At 40.0% G+C, this 17,920-nt stretch overlaps 1 protein-coding gene across 1 annotated transcript in view; it reads left to right on the forward strand.

The window, feature by feature from the left end:
* The window catches only part of snd1 (staphylococcal nuclease and tudor domain containing 1), a 272,862-nt gene that overhangs the window by 24,035 nt on the left and 230,907 nt on the right, over nt 1-17,920 (forward strand). The window contains exon 10 of the mRNA XM_061959499.2: nt 7,312-7,416. Coding sequence (XP_061815483.1) covers nt 7,312-7,416 — 105 coding nt within the window. The remainder of the gene's footprint in view (nt 1-7,311; nt 7,417-17,920) is intronic.

The following is a 17,920-nucleotide window of genomic DNA, read 5'->3' on the forward strand; positions in this document are numbered from 1 at the left end:
TAGAGTTAATAACATGTGCCATGTTCGTCTTGAGAGTTCCAAGCCAAAACAGACTCGGGCATGGCACACCATGCTGAGGGAAAGCACCTGCTGCACACCAAACTACCTAATAAGCTTCCATCACCCGAAAAACATGAAGTTGGTGAAGCTAAATGTCAATATGTGAGTTATTCACATTATTAAAAGTTAAAATGTGAGTTAACTTTTAAATGGAAGTCAACTGATATAACAAATATCCACTGTAAAAGACACTGCTTCTCAGAAAGTAAATTGAAGGACACTAAACTGTACACTATTGTTTTACACTTGTTACACGTGTTTACATTGTCACTTTACGTTCAATTGTAATTTTTTGTATATAAATTTATATTTGCTTGGCTGTTCCTGCACTATTATTTGCACTTAAAATACTAGTTTGTAGTAATAGATATGATTAGAACATTTTAGCATTATGTGTGTTCGATTACAGTAAGTGTGTTTATCTTAATTATTCCTGCCAATTGATTTGACGCATTATGGCATTTAGTCTTATTTTTTATTTTTTTGACATATACCACAATATCATACCGTGATAATATCGTAATGTGAGATTTTGATATCGTTACATACCTAACAGATTTGTGTGTGTGTATATAGATAGATATAAATAAATAAAGATACAATGCATCCGGAAAGTATTCACACGCTTTACTTTTCCACATTGTGCTATGTTACAGCCTTATTCCAGAATTTCTTAGCGTTGAGTTGCAAAAAGTTAGCAGACATCCATAGTTTAATTTCATTAAGACACGCCTCCAGCTGACTACAATCCGGCGTGTTGGTCAGCTTTAGGGGCATGTAGAGTTGGGTGTCATCAGCATAACAGTGACCTTAGACAAGTTGCCACCTCATCACAGGGCCAACATAGACAGACAACATTCACACTAACATTCACACACTAGGGCCAATTTTAGTGTTGCCAATCAACCTATCCCCAGGTGCATGTCTTTGTGAGGAAGCCGGAGTACCCGGAGGGAACCCACGCAGTCACGGGGAGAACATGCAAACTCCACACAGAAAGACCTTGAGCCCAGGAATCAAACTCGGGACCTTTTTATTGTGAAGCACCAGCCCCTAACCCCTGTACCATCGTGCTGCCCCTATATAAATCTAATCTATTATTATAACTCATAAAGTTGTGGTTGGATTTCACCAAAGCTTTTACCAAAGCTATCAGATTTGGGTCTGATCTGGATAATTTTTACGTTGCCATACAAGCTTCAACTTGTGCGTTCGTGCGCATGGAAACAGAGTTCCCTTTTTGTTTAATTTCATTTGATTCATTGATTGAGACTTTTATTAGTAGATTGCACAGTACAGTACATATTCTGTACAATTGACCAGTAACTGGTAACACCCGAATAAGTTTTTCAACTTGTTTAAGTCGGGGTCAACATTAATCATTTCATTATAAATGGTTCAAAAGGTTATGGGCACATTTTGATTAAACGTTCAGGGAATGTCAGAAAACAGCAAAAAAAACGGTGATTGCATTGTGGGGCTGATTCGGATCACCGTCTGGATTCAGGACTTATTTTCCATTGGGAGGTAGGGCCTGGTAATGGTCTGCCCTCTTTGAGTGCTTTCTAGTTTATATATGATCTTCCCTCCTAATACCGGTCAGAAGTGAATAAATATGTCTATATATTGATAAATGCTTTGTTCTGTGTGCACTTTAAATAGTGCCCCTTTTAATATGAAGTTAAGTCGAAAATAAATGAGTCTCCACCACCAGCACAACTGGGTCACCCGAGATGAAGAGAAGGTCAGGACGCGTAGGAGTCAGATATTAAAAAGTCACTTAAGGTGGAAGAGATAGATGAAAGAGGGGTCAATTGGTCCATGGCCCAGTTTTAAAGTCAAGAGGAGGAAGATGACTCCTACGTGTGGCTCAGATTTGCGAGCAGTCTTATTCAAGTACTTTTGGGTGACAAGTCATCGCAGTCCTGCACTGTGAGCTGCTGCAGATGTCATACAGGCGGTAGACTGAGGGTGGCAGTAGAGCGCCACCTCTTGGGAGTCTTCAGCAGAGACCGTGAGTCATGCTGGATACATATTTATCTCTGATGGCGGACACTTTGCAAAGACTTTCACCCGCTGTTGTCTCGACCACCATTTTGCGTCATCATAGTCAATCTGCATTTTGGCATCCCCTCCCCCTCTCTGATAATTAGCTGATGATAAAGGATTATTTACTTGTGCAGGCCACACAATGACCTTATTACCCCGGTGCAACAATGTGTAGTAGGATGTGTCATTACACTTCAAACCCTCTACCATGTGTCTACCACTCGTCCCAGTGGTTACTCAATCGTGTATTTGGGTTGGGTGATTGTGATTTGCACAATTTGCTGTGACACAAAACTCAGTGTTAGTGCGCAGACAGGTCAAATTGAGCTTTTTGGTTGTTGTCATAAGAAGTGTGACATTATCTCTTTTTTTTTTTACCCTTATTTAACAACAGAACAGACATCAGTGGCCTAGTGGTTAGAGTGTCCGCCCTGAGATCGGTAGGTTCAAACCCCGGCCAAGTCATACCAAAGACTATAAAAATGGGACCCATTACCTCCCTGCTTGGCTCTTAGTATCAAGGGTTGGAATTAAATAAATGATAAATGGGTTGTACTTGTATAGCGCTTTTCTACCTTCAAGGTACTCAAAGCGCTTTGACACTACTTCCACATTTACCCATTCACACACACATTCACACACTGATGGAGGGAGCTGCCATGCAAGGCGCTACCAGCACCCATCAGGAGCAAGGGTGAAGTGTCTTGCTCAGGACACAACGGACATGACGAGGTTGGTACTAGGTGGGGATTGAACCAGGGACCCTCGGGTCACGCACGGCCACTCTTCCACTGCGCCACGCCGTCCCAATTGGGGGTTAAATCACCAAAATGATTCCCGGGCGCGGCCACCACTGCTGCTCACTGCTCCCCTCACCTCCCAGGAGGTGAACAAGAGGATGGGTCAAATGCAGAGGATACATTTCACCACACCTAGTGTGTGTGTGACCATCATTGGTACTTTAACTTAACTTTAATTACCGGTATTGATTAACTGGGGTTAATTTCATTTTGTGCAGCGGCTGATGAATGCCACTTCATTGTTGTTGTGTATTAACTTTGCGGTTACTTGTCATGGTGCTATTTTTTGGTTTGCACCGTAAGTAAAAATGTTGTGTTGTCTGAACAGTAGTGTCAAAATTGCTAGTGGCTATTGCTCGTAAATTCCTCACAAGTTCCTCTTACACTGCCATTTGCTGGATGGAATGGTAACTGCAAGTCAGTCAGTAAAATCATTACATATTGTGCGTCCCAATTTTTTTTTTTCAAGCCTATACAGATATCTTCCTGCTTCCCAAGAGGGGTTACTAATAACCGCTGACTTATTTCTAGAATATTTTCACTATTTCTTTGCGGCTGACTTTGAGACAGCTTCTTTCGTGGGTGCCTCCTTAGTCTCTCAAAACACTTGTTGTAGTGATGCAGGCGTTTCAGGTGGCTGATAAGGGTTGATGTGTTGGAACTCCATTTTTCCCCCTCCTTGTGAAATGTATGCACAACATTTAAAATGTCTTCCTCTGAAACAGTGAAGTCCCACATGATGGCCATGTTTGTTTTCAATGAATTCAGGGGAATTTTACGACAGGCCTTTTTGCAGCAAGGCAAAGGGAAGAGAAAAGCAGCGCTTGATTTGCTCACCCTAACTCACATTTTTTTTCTTCATCTGAGCTCTTTTTTAATCTTTTAAGATCTATCGAGATGATGTCATAATTCCTCATATCCGTTTGATAAATATCTATCTGATATTTATCATGCACCCCTAATTATATAATGTCATTGAGTGAGGGTGAGCAGATAGTGTCAAACTTTAATTTTAAAAAATGACTGCCAAATCCTTCTGCCGTGGTCAAATATTGACTGTGTTGGACCACCACAAATAATGTCGGGGAAATAGAAATAGACTTAGACTTAGACAAACTTTAATTATCCACAAGGGAAATTGTTCAACACAGTAGCTCAGTTACAATGACGGAAAGTGTAAGGATGGAAAGGACAATACAGGTATAAATAGACTAAATATAGCGATATAAAATATAACATATATACGGATATATACATAATATGTGTACAGTATATTATATATACTGATATATTATATTATGTCTATAACATATATACAGTATATACCAATGACCATGTACAATATTATAGTATATGTGACAGCAGCAGCATAAAATAGAGAGTAGATCCAGCAGAAAATAGACATTAAAAACAAAGAAGTAGCTGACATGTCAGGTGTCAGGTAATTGGCAGATATCATTTATTGCTGTATGGTGAGTGATTATACAGCTGGATGGATTAAATCCTGCTTATGTTAAAAAAGAATGGCTGTTGAACTGCTGCATGCAAAAGGGTGAACATTTGTCAAAACTTTAAGCCCAACTGTATTGGCTGGGCTATTGTTTTCTTGACAAATACACCACATGGCGGTGCTGTTATTAAACCCCATAAGTAAATAGACTTGAAAACTCTAATCCAGCTCAATGCGCTCCACAAAACCAAAGCACTGTCTTTTTAGAGAGATGACTGTGATACACAGGAAATTTGCTCAAGATTGGTTGAAAAACATGGCCGCCATCAAGCAACACGTTTTTGCAGGTGCACTGTCTATCTGTGTTGGCCCTGTGTTTAGGTGGAGACTTGTCCCGGGTGTACGCCGCCTTCCGCCCAAATGTAGCTGGGATAGGCTCCAGCACCCCCGCGACTCCGAGAGGTAAAAGCGGTAGAAACTGGATGGATGGATTATAAAACATGAGGATATCTGTATTACTTGCATGCTCGCATGTCGTTTGAAGCATTTTAAGCACAACCCATGGGGGGTGCCACAAATATGAAAATATGAGGACACCCTGTGTTGCAGTGGTTCATTTAGCTTTGATGTCCATAAACATACGTGTGGCCTACTTAAAAGCATTTCTGTTTGGGCACCTCCTCCTCTCCATCTCCACACCACACGGTGGTAACCCCAATCTGTCTTTTCAGCACAGGAGGGCCACGCACTTTTTTTTCTTTTTTGGACTGCCTCTCAATTTTTTTTACCCTCCCACTTCATTTGTATTCATGACTTTAAATGATGACTTTTCATCTCGGGGGAAGATTTGCATAATTTCCCCGCTAGACTTGTGACTCAAGTTATTTGGTCTCTAGGCGGGGGTCCCGCGTGGCGTGTTATGTTAATTTAGCGCCTTAGTCAGATAATGATATTTTTGACCAACATATCTGACCTGCTCGCAAAAAAGTACAACATTTGTGGTTTAATTGAGTAGAGGCTAGCTATGCAAATGAGCTAGCTTCTGTACATTGCTATCAGCGCTCAACTTCCAAGTTGTTGTAAGTCTCCAGGCGGCTTCCCAGACGCTGGAGTGACGAGCCATGGCCCCTTATTGATAGCTGAACCAATCCAGTAGGCTAATAATGCTGCGATTGCAAACTCAATTTACCTGGGGGCCGTTGGAGGATGAGTCTGTGTGAGAATGGGTTGCACAAAATATTGGAATAAAATAGCTCTTTACTGTCATTGCACTGAAAAAGTACAGTGAAATAAAATGTTCAGTGCAAACCCGTTCAAGAGCAGACATACATTGTACTGGGTAGACAGAACAGGAACACTGATGGATTGCCACAAGGGCGATGGCCTGTAAAAACAGTAGGAAAATGTAAACATGGGGGGAGGATGATTTAAAAAAAGTTGATCCCAGAGTAATGCTGCGTTCCATTTACCTTGGAATTTGTAAGTTGGAGCTTGGAATATCAAAGCTGAGTTGGGAGCGTTCCAGTTACGAGGACGGAAATCAAGATGGCCACATCCACGAAAGCTATTTTTTGTGTTTGCCTAGTCTGAATATAAACGACTTATAGGAATATATGCACATTTTCTGTAACTTTCAAACACAGTGGATGGAGAAGAAACACACTGTATTGCTTGATTGATTGATTGAAACTTTTATTAGTAGATTGCCACAGTACAGTACATATTCCGTACAATTGACCACTAGATGGTAACACCCCAATAAGTTTTTCAACTTGTTTAAGTCGGGGTCCACGTAAATCAATTCATGGTAGCAATGTAGAACGTATAAAACACGTGATAAATGTAGTTTACGCTACAGTAACGTTAATATATATATATATATATAAACGTTCATCAATACATTGTAAGTGGCTGATTTAGTGCGACAAAAACAAATCAGAAGTGCTAATGAGGGATATTATCAATCAATCAAATGTTATTTATGTAGCCCTTAACAACAAGACAAAGAAGCAAGCAGGAGAGACTAAGCAGAGGGCAGTACGAAGGCGTGGGCGTCCGCCATCGATGAGAGCCAGAGAAAAAGTTCACTACAAATTTAGGTTTTAATCATGTGACTAAATTCTACCAATACTAGCTGCTATAGTGACCCTGAGTTAGGGTAGGCCTTAAGTCATTAAAAATGTAAAAATATATATTTATTTTGAGACTTATGAGTTCCAAAGGAAATGGTTAGAGACACTTCTGCTTGCTTACAGAAAGTTGCTCTTTGTGTTGCCCAATGTGTGTTTCTTGGTCTCTTATGATATATTAACGAGCACGTCACAATTACACATAATTATGGTGTTAAGTAGAGGGCCACAAAATATGGGCCAGCGGGTTTCAAATGGCCCGTGGGTTTTGAGTTTGAGACCCCTGACATAAAACAATGTGACAGGAGTACATAAATGTGAAGTGAATTATATTTATAAAGCGCATTTTCTCTAGTGACTCAAAGCGCTTTACATAGTGAAACCCAATATTTACATCCTTAAATATAGTGGCACACGGAGCAGGTGGGTACAGTGTCTTGCCCAAGGACACAACGGCAGTGACTAGAATGGTGGAAGCGGGAATAGAACCTGGAACCCTCAAGTTGCTGGTCGGCCGCTCTACCAACCAAGCCATGCCATCCCCCATGTTAGCATGGCTATGTCCAGCTTGACTGAAGAAAAGCACAATGGTCAAACAAACACACATTACCCATGTCTGCAGCTGTCTGATGGATACTTGGCAGATCACCTGACTTTGTTTTAGAAATGTGTCGTGAAGCCTTTAAAAAAAAAAAAAAAAGTTTCAACATAGCTGCTCTTTGGGAGGTGCTCGACGTGTACATGGGTCGAGCTCATTTAGCTAGCGGTTGGTCAGAAATCATTGAAAAGTTGCTCAATAGGGGGCTTTTGATTCTTCTTGCAGGTGATGCAGGTGGTCAACGCCGACGCCATGGTGGTCAAGTTGAACTCCGGAGAGCACAAGACTATACACCTGTCTAGCATCCGGCCCCCCAGGATCGAAGGAGAGGTAAAATTGCTATTTTCTTTGTAATTCCGTGTAAAAATGATTGCTTTAACTTTGTCGGCGCGTTGTGTGAGAACACTTGTATGTACAAAGCGATGTTGGCAAACGCCCAGAGTGTAGCGAGCGAGACTGCTTCCTCTCATCTTAAGATAAAGAGAGAAAAATCACAGACTACACATGAGAACGTGCTGCTTGGTTACCGCGCATGACAACCTTGAAAACAGTGAGTCAATAAAAAGGCCAGAAAGGACAGGAAAAATAAAGATGTCTCCTGCAAGTAGTGAGAATACTAGCAACAGTGTGGGGTTATTTATCCTTTCTTGTTATGGCCGCCATTCATCCTGGGAGTCACCTCTTCTGGACTGTCACTCACAGCATCCTTTGCACCCTCAAGCTGTGGTCACTTTACTAACCTGCACTGTTGACCTTTGTGTTTGTTTGCCTCCTTTTGTGGTCTCCACCCTTTCATTTATTCATCCATGCAACGAATAACACAGCGACATCATTAACATTTTAGAACGAGTTTAAGAAGCAAGAACATCACATTTTTGCTGTATTTTGTCATTAGCTTGCTGCAGGGTTATTGCGTTAGTGGTTGGCTACACTTCTATTTTTCAATAGAAGTTGTTCATTGGCGTCCTGCTGGGGTTTGTTAGCAGCGACTCTGAACACAAGAAGCGCTCGCCTGCAATCCTCCAATTTGTTGTCGCCATGGCAGCGGTGCAGAGCAGTGATGCTTTGAGAGCCCTTTGCTGCAAAACGTGTTCTACTGATAGCTCGTCTAACTTGATTCGCTTGACACGCCTCATGAAAAATGAAGGAGTGTTCTCAAAAAGCTGGCATGCCGCAAACATTTTTTAGACTGAGCTTGTTAGCCGCAGTGCCAATTCTGGCCCGCGGGGGAGGGCAGGTTGAGTGAGAGGTCGCAGCAGGTGTGTGTGTCAGCTGGACACGTTGTGACATTGTGCTGGTGAGCGAGCTGGCGTGTCACTGCTGCACAGGACCAAAGTATGCAGCGACATGTAAGTCACCAAACCTTCAAGTTTAATATTATCGTACAAAAAACAAAGAAAACTCCCATGAGAAATGATGTAAATAAAATATATTTGTTCCAGAGACCCAAAAATATGAAAACCAAACATATTTTGTAGATAATTATACATGGAAAAAAACAATATGAAATGCATATACTGTAACTGATAAATGGGTTATACTTGTATAGCGCTTTTCTACTTTCAATGTACTCAAAGCGCTTTGACACTATTTCTACATTCACCCATTCACACAAACATTCACACACTGATGGCGGGAGATGCTATGCAAGGCCCTAACCACGACCCATCAGGAGCAAGGGTGAAGTGTCTTGCTCAAGGACACAACAGACATGACTAGGATGGTGGAAGCTGGGGATCGAACCGGTGACCCTCAAGTTGCTGGCACGGCCGCTCTAAAAACCAAGCGACGCCGTCCCATGATGATTAAAAACGATAAAAAGACACGTTAAAAACGATGTACTTTTACTTTCTATTGAATCTTGATAAACATCTTGAACCTTATTTTTAAACATTGATAATCTAATTAATCTCATTGGTGAACCATAAATTACTTCACGATTTATTTATAAAAACTTTAAAGGGGAACTGCACTTTTTTGGACTTTTGCCTATCGTTCACAATCATTATGAAAGACAAAGTCCGCTTACAATGGAGCCAATGGGAGGTCCTCCATTCCGCCCATAAAACCCAATAAATAACCCTTCAAAAACCGCTAACAATACTCCCTTTACATTTTGTGATTTGAATATTAACCAAGTAGTAGTGATATTGTTGTTATAAGCGCTAACGCAGACAAACTATTTTTGGCGGCGCCATGATCACGAGCTTGTGTGTCTTTGTTGACATCGGCTAGTGAGCTGCTTCCTCGCCTTGGTGCTTGTGAAAGTTTAATATAGATCATAAATCATGCCTCTCACCTTGGTAGAAGGATAAGGACGTGTTCTGACATGTTGGTACACTTTAACAGTCAATTTAGACCCAGAAATGGCAAGAACGACACCAAGACGCTTGGTTCCACCCCCCTTTTTTGTGAGGATTATGGGTCATTCTTCGTTTAAATGGGAATATATGAACATTCTAGCAGTCAGCATCCTAATGACAGCAGACCTTGTACAGTAAGTGATATTTTATTATGTTTTTTTGGCTCTCATGAAGTCTGCAGTGACTAATAATCTGTGATGTTGAAAACAAAGCAAACGCCATAATGCGTTTTTGAAATTAATGTGCCGCATACGCTTAAAATGATCAATGATTGTGGCAGCACTGTGCTGATAGAAATGTTATTCCTTTTTTCCTCAATTTACCTCTTTTTTTCTCAAAGGGTGTTCACATCCCTGCAATTATCACTAAGTCATGACTGTTTTAGTAGACAAAGTGGAGTCGTTTTTTAGTTGTGTAAAATTAAATCATTGCGATTTTTGGTGGTAATGTGACATTTTTAGTTAGAATGGTTGGTGCAATGTAGGGAATTGAAATTTAACGGTATAAAAATGTCATATTGCGGTTATTATTATTATAGCGGTATTATTGAATGTGCTTAAAAAGTACTTACACACAATAACATCTATTCAAGTTTTTATTTGAAAAAAAATAGAGACACAATATACTTTCTTGGCAGAAAGAGGAAACATTTGATATTGTTCCTTCTTTGGCCCATATTTTTTTAAATTTTAGTTTTATCTTTTGTTTTAATTTGTAAAGGTTTTAGTGTTTTTCTTAATGATAAAGAAAAAAGAGTTTTGGGGCGCTTCACCTTCAGGCAACCCAAAATGTTAAAAGAGCCACATTGGACTAAAAATACAAAAGAAATTCTGTCTCGAGCGGCAAAAAATTTAAAGCCTTACATAAGTGTTATAATGAAGGCAACACATGATGCAAGTGTCGATATTAGCTATAATAGCCTACTGTCAAAATGACTATGTATCGCAGGCTGGCACCATTTTTCGTTGACAGAAATGTTGAAATGTTAATATTTATTCTACACATTTTTACAACATTGAAAAACATGAGTAAAACGGAGGTTTCTCAGAAGGTGAGATAACTCCTGAAATTGACTGGCTTAGAATGGCCAAAGGTATAGATATGTGTGTCCAAGTTAAAGGAAACAGCAGGCTGTCTTCTTCCTGTGGATTTATTACAATCTTTGCAAGCTGGGTAATGTTTGCTGTGGTCTATAAAGGCACACACACAACCATCAGAAATGCAGCCAATATTACATACTTATGTGTCATGAGATATACAAATGTAGAATAAAAACACAGAGGACATAAGTAAATTAGTTTAGCTCAAACGTACCTACAAACGAGGAATAATGATGCAATATGTACATACGGCTAGCCTAAATAGCATGTTAGCATCGAATAGCTTGCAGTCATGCACTGACCAAACATGCCTGATTAGCACTCCACACGAGTCAATAACATCAGCAAAGCTCACGTTTGTACTTTCACGCACAGCGTAAAAAGTTTGGTGGACAAAATAAGACAAAGAAGAAGTGGCATAAAACACATCTTTTTGTGGCATCCTCTGAAAAAAGTTGTACATGTAAACAAACTGCGGTAAATTCAACGACTGCCAAAATTAGTAGGACAAAACGGCGCTCGCCAAATACTCATCAGTGAAGAATGTTTACCGGTAATATAAGCAGTGGGATTTCTAACAATTAGGAAGGTTTGTGTCATGTTTGTCCTCCTACAGAAGCGAAAAATATATTTTTCCCCTTATCTTTTTCTAATCCCATACATTTTTGTAAAAGCTCCATGAAGCGCTAAAGACGGCTCTCGAGCTGTGGGTTGCCGACCCCTGTGTTAGAAGGAAACTGTTCACAAGAGAGGAGTTTTTTATTTTATTAAACTCAAAAGTAATTGTTTTAGCAAACAATTGTGTAAGATGATTTATTTGTCCCACGTTTTACAGGCTGTAGAAACAGATATTATTGTTAGAACATCATTAAAAAGTCCCCTCTGCATTATAGTGGACCTCTAAAATTATTGTCAAGGTCAGGACAAAATCAATGAAAAATCTATGAGTGAGCGACAGCAGGTGTGCGTTATAAAGCAGCTAGATAGGACGTCAACTCTGAAAGCCGAGATGGAGATACCAAAAAAAAAAAGTGACAAGCGCGGCATCGCAAAATGACAAGACTAAGTCTGAGCACATCATGCAGAAACTCTGCTAATTCTGCCCGGGGAAAGCTTCACACAGAGAGAGGAGCAGGGGATCGTCATTGCTGTGTGTCTCCAGCGTGACCCAGTAACAGCAGTTTGCGCTCGCTATCCTGGGGGGAAGCTCTGTTCTATTTGGGGTAAATTCCCTTCGTTCCAAATTACCCGCTACTGCTCAGGAATGTTTTTTGACTATTGCAGAGACATGGCGCTTTCTGCTGGATGGCACAGTGGCGCGGGGGTGGGGGGGTCAAAGATGAAGTGATGAGTCAGGTGCATGTCATGCTTGGGTGCGATGGCGACGCACATTACATACGATGATATTCTCTGCACATGAACACGTGTGTATGTTGTGGTGCACCAGTGACTCAGGACTCGGGCTACTCCCGTGTCATCTTCTTCCCAAAGGCAGAATCAAGGCCTGTCACGCCAGGCTTGGGGGGTCCAGGGCGGGCACGCCAGGCTTGGGGGGTCCAGGGCGGGCACGCCAGGGGCGCACACATGTCGTGTGGCAGGACGGTCAAATTCAAAGGGGAGGCGGCGGAAGTTGGGATGGTGAAGGAGGGACAACACAAAGGGGAGGAAAGTGTTTTAGTAAGAAAATAGCAATAAAGCATATTGTTTATATGTAGTTAGTTGCTTTACAAAGCAACTGTTTATTGCAGTATTTGGAGTAGATCCCTGCTATGCTAAACACGCATAATGGACACACCCATAAAAAGCCATAATAATGCCTATTTTTTACATTATAAAACCTATAATATTCCTCTTAGTTATTCATTATTAATTAGTTATTTACTATTTATTATTACAGGGTAGCTATCATTTCAGAGTGTCTGGTCAGGACAGCAAAAAGAACAGAATTTCCAGATCCAACGTTAGGGTTTAAATGTCTTCTGTAAGGTTGATAAAGGAAGCATGTGGTTTTCTACAAAGATAATAAAAATATGCAAATAATGGTATGCACAAGCACTCATTATAGTAAAATAGGGCTGTCAAATTTAATGCAATTTTTAACAAAAAATGTTTGCAATAATCATGTACAATCACAGATTAATGACAAAATATATACAGTCGTGGTCAAAAGTTTACATACACTTGTAAAGAACATGATGTCATAGCTGTCTTGAATTTCCAGTAATTTCTACAACTCTTATTTTTTATGGTAGAGTGATTGGAGCACATACTTGTTTGTCACAAAAAACATTCATGAACTTTGGTTCTTTTATGAATTTATTATGGGTCTACTGAAAATGTGACCAAATCTGCTGGGTTATGGCCAAACAGCTCAATTTTAGTTTCATCTGACATCAGGAAAGTTCTGTGGTGAGATGAAACACAAATTGAGCTGTTTGGCCACAATACCAAACAATATGTTTGGAGGATAAAAGGTGAGGCCTTTAATCCCAGAAACACCATCCTTACTGTCAAGCATGGTGGTGGTAGTATTATGCCCTGGGCCTGTTTGGCTGCCAATGGAACTGGTGGTTTACAGAGAGTAAATGGGACAAAGAAAAAGGAGGATTACCTCCAAATTCTTCAGGACAATCTACAATCATCAGCCCGGAGGTTAGGTCTTGGGCGCAGTCGGGTGTTCCGACAGGACAATGACCCCAAACACACGTCAAAAGTGGTAAAGGAATGGCTAAATCAGGCTAGGGTTAAGGTTTTAGAATGGCCTTCCCAAAGTCCTGACTCAAACGCATGGGCAATGCTGAAGAAACAAGTCAATGTCAGAAAACCAACACATTTAGCAGAACAGCACCAATTTTGTCAAGAGGAGTGGTCAAAAATTAAACCAGAAGCTTGTGGATGGCTACCAAAAGCGCCTTATTGCAGTGAAACTTGCCAAGGGACATGTAACCAAATATTAACATTGCTGTATGTATACTTTTGACCCAGCAGATTTGGTCACATTTTCAGTAGACCCATAATAAATTCATAAAAGAACCAAACTTCATGAATGTTTTTTGTGACCAAAAGTATGTGCTCCAATCACTCTATCACAAAAAAGAAGAGTTGTAGAAATTATTGGAAACTCAAAACAGCCATGACATTATGTTCTTTACAAGTGTATGTAAACCTTTGACAGCGACTTTATTTGTTCGCACATGCTTCTTTATCCTATCCGCGGATGGTTACCTGAATGGTGGCGCTGGTTGTTACACCTCAGTGATCAGGTTAATGCATATGATGCAAGTATTTTACGATCTGTGATCAATCGTGATTATAGTAATCAAAAATCACAAGTGTCATTACTGGAGGTGGGAATCTTTTGGCACCTCACGATTCGATTACGATTACTATTCATACTCGATAAACTATCAATCATGATGCATTTTTAATTTGTTTATTCATGCAGTTTTACATTTATTTTCGTTTCACTAAATCAGATTTGTCACTTGCAACTTTTAAAAACAGTGCATTTGTAATGAGAAAATCCCACCACATTTATTAAATTAATGGAAATGTGCGCAAAACTGTAACATAAATAATAAATGGGTTGTACTTGTATAGCGCTTTTCTACCTTCAAGGTACTCAAAGCGCTTTGACACTACTTCCACATTTACCCATTCACACACACATTCACACACTGATGGAGGGAGCTGCCATGCAAGGCGCTAACCAGCACCCATCAGGAGCAAGGGTGAAGTGTCTTGCTCAGGACACAACGGACATGACGAGGTTGGTGGGGATTGAACCAGTGACCCTCGGGTTGCGCACGGCCACTCTCCCACTGCGCCACGCCGTCCCATAAGTGCCCTGAAATAAAGGAGGTGGTCGGATCTCTCAGGGAGGTGGCTCACTGCATTCAGACAAATTTTAGAACTGTCTGCATTACTTTTTTCACAATAAATAAATCGATTGTCGATTATTGATGTTTACTAATCGATTTTAAACTCGTCCATGTCCGGATGGCGAGGCAGCTAAAAATCGATTTCCCCCTCCTCCAGTTATTACTCTGTAATTAATATGAAAAATGTAATGATTTGACAGCACTGTAATAAACACAGTTAAAAGGGACCATAGTGTAATGAAAATGTCAGTACTGGTTTGCTATTTGCTGGTGGTGAGTTATTATTAGCCATAGAAATGCACAACTTACCTGCAACAAAAATGAACATTACAGCCATCAATGCATTGAGTACATAAAAAACACTATACAGACAACATAATAAGGAATCTGAACTACAAAGCTGTACTCATTTACAGGTTCTGAATAAAAATGTAATGCTAGCAATTAGCTTGTCAATAGGATAGGAACAAAAATAAAACCCAAAACACAGTGAATACACAGCTTTAACTCTTGCGCAAATGAGAATAAATAATTTTTATAGATGCACACTGTAGACTAAAAAGCAAAAACAAAGTTTGTGTTCGACCACAGCTCTAATAGAAAAAAAAACAAGTATTGGATGATATGGGCCTGCATCTAAAATCTCCGATACAAGCAGTCCTGCAGCGTGTTTACTTGTGCAAAGCTGGACAGCCAGTTAACTTTTTTAAATGTCCCCCAATAAGCACACAAGGTTGGTCTTTTCTTCTATTTTTGTCAAGTTTTACAAAACGTAAACATGGTAGGCTGTAGGCCACTAGGAGCTAGCAGCTACACAACCGCTAACTAAGCACACAATAGCATACAAGCTAGACATACTGTACATAGTAAGTGTTTTTATTGAATTGAATTGAATTGTGAATTTAAACAAGTATTAAGTAATTATAGTTGCATATTACTTACACATACAAAGTCTCCAAGGCAGAAGCCTATTAAAAAGTGTCTGGTAACAAACGCTTCTGCATCATTCAACTCTATGAGCTTAATTTAATGAAATATTGTGGCCACTAGGTGTTGCCAAAAACTAATTACCACTCCACTTCAATTTAAAGACAACATTTCAGATGATTAATAATTTATAGGTTAGTGTTTTTATACCTATTATGGTTCTCTGACAAATTTCACTTGATCAAACCTTTTCTGACATTCAACACAACAAAATATTAGAAGTCGTAGGATTTATGCTGATATTGTATAGAGTTATCAGTATCGGCCAATACTCAAGGCTCCCATATCGAATCAGATGTGAAAAAGTTGGTGCACCTGTAGTTTGGACATTATCTCTCCATGAAATTAGGTGTTTGTTTTAGCTATCAGTCTATTGGTGGTCCGCAGTCTCTGGAGTGCACTGCCAGTGTTTGAATTAAATAATAGTTTGCAATAAATTCCCAGTGTAGACTGAAATGCTAGACAAAGACATCTGTTGAAGATGTACCTAATACGGTATTATGAATACTAATAATAGTTTGGGGACTGCTTGAGCTGCTTGCAATGATGCATTGCCATGAACGACCTTAACCCTCTTTGAAAAGCTCACACAAACCCTTAACTGTGAAATAACATTACCACAGTACAATCTGAGTGGGCGAGTGCAACAATTAGTCACTCGCGTGGCAACAAAGTCCCTGTTTACTAATGTTTACTCTGGCCCACCGAGACCAAAATAAGAAGGAAAAGATGAAAGAAACATGAATGGCCCTGCCATGTGTCAGTCTGACAATTACTATCATTATGGGAGCAATGGAGGGAATGGGCAGGATTTAAAGAGACAAAAAGGCGAGGTCGGTTCGGCTGTCACACTTCATCAGTGCACTGGCGTTTGGCCTCGCTCACCCCGCAAAAGTAGACGACCATAACGACGGCCCACCTCGCAGAATGTGCTATCAAAAGACAAGACATGACGACTGGCAGCATGTTACATTTTAGTTAGCTGTCTAGTATTAGCATTCACATTTAAACTACAAACACATAAAACGTTGTGTTTCTGATACAGTAGTGCTTATGAACAGCACATTCATCAAATTCCAGCATCATGACAAGAATACACGTGAGGCTCAAACAATACTGAAGCATCGATGCATCATGAAACAATAAGTGCCACTGTCCATGGATACTTTGATTTGTGTGTCACTTTAAGAAAAAACAAAAAAACAACAAAAAAACATTGGACCGATACAACCGCTCTATCATTTGACTGTGAAGCACCAAACTGTGTTTATCAGGAAGCATTTCTTCTTAGCTCGTACTGAAAGATGTCAAAGGGGTTGTGTGCCTCATTTGACATCATCGATCTAGATAGTGAAAGGAGAGAGTTGGGTGTCATATTTCTTTCTGCACAGCAATTAAAAAGAAAAGTTACTTTAAATATTTAGTGTCAGTACACCCTGTGAGTGTGCCACACACTCACTGAGGTGTCATTTACCCATCACTACAATACACTGTTGTGGAACCTGACACAGATTTAAAATGGAAAGTTACAGTGGCACCTTGGTTTTCATACGCTCTTTTTTTTTGTATGATTTAGTTTTCGTACACCCTCTCAGTTATCGTACAACCAAACATTGCGCAGAACATACTAGTCTGTTTGCATGCATATCATTCTGCAGAATGGAGTGGCCAAACAAAAAATCCCAGAACTTGGTGATTCAGTGTTTTAAAAAAAAAATTTCTTTTAATTGCGTTCCAATGCAAAAAAATCCACCGTAAAGCGAAAAAAAGTTGCCATTGTCAGCAATTTGATACAAAAGGTGAGAAACACTAAGAATTCATGAAATAACTTACAGCAAATTAAAAGGTTGTGTCCGCATGGCCCTTCCCTCGCTTATTGCCCGTCTTTACCAACAAGTTTTCAATACAGGTACAAATGATGTTACATATGCTTATTATCCATTTATTTCATCATTTACTTGTATTCTACTTTTTTTCTGCATGTACAATACTAATTATTCCCTGTAATATGTGTTAAGTGTTAATTTTTTGGCTACCTGGAAGGGAAACATTGGATTTCCATTATTTCAAATGGGTAAAATTGCTTTTGTCTTTGTTGGGCATTTTAAAAAGAAAACTGAAATACAACTGTATTAGAAAAGGGGACTTGTAATAACAAGGCATGCTATTTTGTGTCATGTGGTTATTCGTGTGTTCCCATTGTTTCCTCACTTGTCCCACTCTCATGTCTTCCGCCTCCGTCACCTCATCCTCCTGTGCCCTCCTTCCCTCGCTCAGCTTGCATTAACCTTCTAAATGATAGAGAAGTGTTACCTTTTTGTCATCCTCTCTCGCCCGCCTCTCCTGCACCGTGCACCCTAATTGGCTTAGAGTACTGACATTTACAGCCCACGGTGACACCGCGCCCTTTTCCAGCCGTGAAACAGCTCATTAGTTGCAAATTATTTCTTCTCCTTTTTTTCTTTCCTGTTGGAGTAAGCTGCTTGTTTTTGGATTTTTTTTA

The sequence above is a fragment of the Nerophis lumbriciformis genome, linkage group LG05 (genome assembly GCF_033978685.3).
Source record: "Nerophis lumbriciformis linkage group LG05, RoL_Nlum_v2.1, whole genome shotgun sequence".
NCBI classification, from domain to species: Eukaryota; Metazoa; Chordata; class Actinopteri; order Syngnathiformes; family Syngnathidae; genus Nerophis; species Nerophis lumbriciformis.